This window comes from Echinops telfairi, unplaced genomic scaffold, assembly GCF_000313985.2.
Source record: "Echinops telfairi isolate 266 unplaced genomic scaffold, ASM31398v2 ScPeMD7_15;HRSCAF=58, whole genome shotgun sequence".
Classification (NCBI taxonomy): domain Eukaryota; kingdom Metazoa; phylum Chordata; class Mammalia; order Afrosoricida; family Tenrecidae; genus Echinops; species Echinops telfairi.
The window spans coordinates 4,376,444-4,381,340 of record NW_022103912.1 but is presented as its reverse complement, the minus strand read 5'-3'; the positions used below and the strand labels follow the sequence as shown (position 1 = coordinate 4,381,340).

General features: G+C 45.7%; 1 protein-coding gene across 1 annotated transcript in view; it reads left to right on the top strand.

Moving 5' to 3' along the window:
* DDX18 (DEAD-box helicase 18) overlaps positions 1–4,680 on the top strand; it is a 15,186-nt gene extending 10,506 nt beyond the window's left edge. The window contains exons 6-9 of the mRNA XM_045287414.1: positions 4–117; positions 2,127–2,183; positions 2,497–2,674; positions 4,395–4,680. Coding sequence (XP_045143349.1) covers positions 4–117; positions 2,127–2,183; positions 2,497–2,674; positions 4,395–4,537 — 492 coding nt within the window. The 3' untranslated portion in view covers positions 4,538–4,680. The remainder of the gene's footprint in view (positions 1–3; positions 118–2,126; positions 2,184–2,496; positions 2,675–4,394) is intronic.
* Positions 4,681–4,897: the final 217 nt, after the last annotated feature.

Here is a 4,897-nt window from a genome sequence, read left to right as displayed (position 1 = left end):
AAGGAGTATATTCATCGTGTGGGCCGAACAGCCAGGGGCTTGAATGGAAGAGGGCATGCCTTGCTCATTTTGCGTCCAGAAGAATTGGGTTTCCTGCGTTACTTGAAGCAATCCAAGGTAAAGATCTTGGCTTGGAAAATCATGCACTGGGAAGAGAATCATGTAGTGGGGACTGTTTGCCATTGTAGACCACCTTTTGTGCTGTTTCTAGCCGTCGAAGTGGTTAACAGCAGTGTAGCAGTTAAAGTTTCTGTGTGTGGTGCTGGCCCAGGAGGGGAGGCCAGCAGTGAGTGCCTCCTTAGTCCCGGTCTCCATCCATTCCTACAGCCTTGTCTCAGGCCTGCTCTTCCCCTTCAAATTCCTCAATAGCTGGTGTTGTCTGCCTCCTGTCCCTTACCTACCTGTACTTTTCTCTGCAGCTCTTAATTCTAGTATTTTCCTTCTACCTCAGCTGAAGTGTAGGAATCTCCATTCAATCCTGTCTCTTCCTCCTGTTTCCCTTATTTATCAACTTTAATATGTTACCTTTCGCTTAGATAGTTCTTTACCATTTCAGGACTCACTGTAAAAAGACTAACTTCAACCCTAAGCCTATTTCTCTACCCATATTTCTGATATGACTACCGCCTATTGCCTTTCATCAGTCTGCCCTTTTGGAAAAGTAGTTCTGATTTTCTTAAACTAACTCTTGCTCTATCTCCAGTACACTCTAATCTCACATTCACCTCATTCCGTTCCATTAAAACCATGGCGTTTTTGTTGCTGAATTTTGTAAACATTTGTCAGGCTTATTGTCTTTGAATTTTCCTCCTCACTCTGGCCCAACCTAACCAGGTGGATGTCCTTGACCTTAACTAAGCTAGATCTCAGTCCCTGACATTGCCCGGTTGTCTAGAATATTTCCATTTGAGCTGGGTATTGTCTCTACTGAGAAGCATTCTTCCTACCTCTCCTTGTTCCCTCAGCACCTGGTACTCATTGAGTTAGCCCCTCTTCACTCACCCGTCTACTCCGTAGACTGCATGCTCTCAGGAGCAGGAGACCAACACCTAGTACCTGTTTCTAGTGCCCAGTGAATAATACCTGGTAGTGGATCCTTCTGTAGATCGTGGTAGTCAGGGATTGGGGGTCTTGGGCCAGCTTGCCTGCTAACTGGAAGCTTCAGGATTCTTAGTATCCAAATGTTGCCCTAATAGACAGACAATGACTCTAAGAACACATTTGTTTTCTCAGTGTAGGAGGCTGTGAGTCTGAAGTTAGGATACGAGCTCTAGGGGCAGTCTCTTAGTGGACTGAGGGGGAAATCCTGGCTCTGTTTCTGCAGCCGTCAGGCCTTGGGTGATCTCTGCGGGGCATTTATCTCCTCCCTGGGTCCTTTGCCCCAGGTTGTGATTAGTCTCCTTTATGATCAATCCCAAGCCATTAGTCTGGGTTTAATCAGGATTAAGTTTGTCTTCCTAGGTGCCCGTGAGTTGGCTCCAACTCCAGTGAGTTCATGCGCAACAGAGCAGACTACTGCCCAGTCCCCTGTCGCCTTCATAAGTGCTCTTCGGTTTCAGCCTATGTTAAAGCCACTGTGCTGCTCTGGTGGGGCAATGGGTCACACATCCAGCTGCTAACCACATGGTCAGTAGTTCGAAACCTGTGCTACTCTGTGGAAGAAGCAACTTTCTACTCAGAGTTACAGTTTTAGAAACACACAAGGGGGCAGTTTTACTTTGGCCAGTAGGGTCAATCTGAATTGGAATTGACTCAGTGGCAATGAGTTTTTTTCAGGATTGTAGTGATCGCCGCCCGCCCCCTCCTATCAACCTACCCCCCTCCAAAAAAAAAAAAAAAAGGCTTTATTGGCTCATTGTCCACCTCCAGTTCTCCCCTTTCAAGAAAAAAGAAATTTGCACTCCCTAGCATGCTTCATGTGGGCTCTGGAACACTGGGAGACTAGAAGGAACAGATTTTCATGACTGACTATCCCAGGGAATTCCACAGGCCTGCTTGTAGCTTCTGGCCTGCAGTGTCCCTGGGCTGCATTGACACCTCCGCTGCCTGGGCTTTCTGCATGTTGTCTAGAAGTCTTAGTGTTGACCCACTCTAGTTAGTTCCCTAATCTTATTTTTGTTTTGTAGGTTCCACTAAATGAATTTGAGTTTTCCTGGTCCAAAATCTCCGATATTCAGTCTCAGGTATGATTGTCTTCCCCCAGCTTCCTTTCTGAGCACTGTCCTCCGAGTTCCCCCTTTCACAGAATGCAGAATTTGGACTGTGATCTTTACATTCACTTCTGTGTTCACTCCTGTGTTTCAACCTGTGCCTTACAAGAACCTTGGCATTGTTATTTGAAACATGATTTTGTAAATGTCCCAAAGCCTGGAGCAGATACCATGGAAGAAATATTTTCTGTGGGATAATTTTGTTCTATAATATGTGAAAACTGCATGTTTAGCGTAAATGGTCATTTTTAAATGTTATTAATGCCAATGTTTCTTTCCATTTTAGCTTGAAAAACTTATTGAAAAGAACTACTTCCTTCATAAGTCCGCCCAGGAAGCATACAAGTCATATATTCGAGCATATGATTCTCACTCTCTGAAACAAATCTTTAATGTTAATAATTTAAATTTGCCTCAAGTGGCTCTGTCATTTGGTTTTAAGGTGCCTCCTTTTGTTGATCTGAGTATCCTTTTTTCTGTTAAGAGGTCATTCCGGAGCTAAGGGATTAAAGCTTGACAGAGGAGACTGGTCAGAGCATTTGGGTTGGTGCCCCGTGGCTGAGACGAGGTCTGGTACTCAAATGTCTGCTTGTCCACGTGAGCCCAGGGCAGAGCTAGCAAAGAGCAGAGATGAATTGTGGGGGGCGGTTCCAGGAGAGGACTGCTCAACAGCCATAGTGGTGGCTGGGCACCATCTAGTTCTTCTGGTCTCAGGGTATGGAGACTGGTGTTTGCATTTTCCATAAGCCCATTGAACGAATGCTTTCCACATGTTTTGATTGTCATTGCCACTGTTTATTCTGGACAAAGACCAACAGTTGCACCTTCGATGGCCACTCCCCAGTGCAGGGTGTGGAACATTGTCTTAGTGAGCTGTATTATGCCAGTAGGGCCTGGTGTTCCCTAAGACTGGTCCTTAGTCCCCAGGCCCAACAACATATTCCATCCGTTGTGCCCAGGTTTTGATGACTTTGCCCCCTTTTGTGTTCTGCCACATTCGTGGGTATATTTGCAGCAAAGGTAAATATCCATGTATAAGTATCCTCTGTCCGATCTACGTATTGGTGGGTATGTTTCCACTCCCACACTTGTTGGTGTGGGTAAGCATCCACTCACACACACATGACCAGACCATGGGGCCTGCGTTTTTCGTCGATGTCTTTTTTTTTTTTTTTGGTAATGTTTATTTATTTTTATGGCAGGTGTAGTTAGGTTAAAGTTTGTTTTGTTTTTTTTAATTTTTTTTAAAGCATTTTATTAGGGGCTCATACAACTGTTATCACAATCCATACACACATCAATTGTGTAAAGCGCATTTGTACATCATTCTCAAAACATTTCCTCTCCACTTAAACCCCCGGCACTAGGTCCTCATTTTTCCCCTCCCTCCCCGCACCTCTCTCCCCCATGAGCCCTTGATAGTTTATAAATTGTTATTTTGTCATATCTTTCCCTGTCCGACATCTCCCTTCACCCACCTTTCTGTTGTCCGTCCCCCAAGGAGGAGGTCACATATAGTTCCTTGTAATCGGTTCCCTCCTTCCTACCCACTCTCCCTTTACCCTCCCTGTTTCGCCACTCACACCCCTGGTCCTGTAGGGCTCATTCGCCCTGGATTCCCTGTATTTTCAGTTCCTATCTGTACCAGTGTACATCCTCTGGTCTAGCCAGACTTGCAAGGTCGAATTCGAGTCATGGTAGTGGGAGCAGGGAGGAAACATTTAGGAACTAGAGGAAAGTTGTATTTCTCATCGTTGTTACATCGCACCCTGACTGGCTCATCTCCCCGAGACCCCTCTGCAAGGGGATCTCCAGTGGCCTACTAATGGGCTTTGGGTCTCCACTCTGCACTCCCCCCATCATTCACTGTGGTAAGATTTTTTGTTCTGATGATGCCTTATACCTGAACCCTGCATTCGTCGATGTAGCTGTCTGGAGGCACGTGTGCAGGGAATTAAGCACCGTGACTTTGTACTTGCCATTTTAGTCCACAGTGATGTGACTGCTGCTGGTTTTCTGGTTAACTTATTGCCGAGCCTTAGGAATTCACTCAGGTGCCCTACGTTGCTGAGGGCTGGGCTGCTGTAGAAGGGTGATTAGGGGACATGTTTTTTGCTTGGTGTCAGTGTTAGATTGTAGTTCATTTTCTGTGTATTACTTGATTTCCTTAACATTCACCTTCAGACGTGAACAGCAATGAAGGCAAACATAGAAAGCGAGGAGGAGGTGGTGGATTCGGCTACCAGAAAACCAAAAGGGTCGAAAAGTCCAAGATCTTCAAGAATATTAGCAAGAAATCGTCTGACAGCAGGCAGTTCTCCCACTGAAGACACACCTGCCTTCTCTTGAATGCCCCCACGTGGATGTTCTTGACCTTGATCTAACCAGGACCTGTTGTGGCCTAAGGATCGGGACTGATTTATCAGAAGTTTACATTGCAAGGCCAGTGGACTGACTTCCAGCAAGTACTTTTGGGGGGGAGGGGTGGGTGTGGGTGGGGAGGAGGGGTTAGGGTTAACTATGGTCAAAGAAAGGGAATATTTTTGATCTTCAACCAATGATAAAACTTTTTTTTTTTTTTAATATTTCCCCCTCAAATGTATATGTCACTATCGGGGTGTAATTCTGTGCCTCTTTTTCCCTGTGGGGGCCGTGGCTGCTAACTGCTGTGAAAGTCAGGCCAAGCA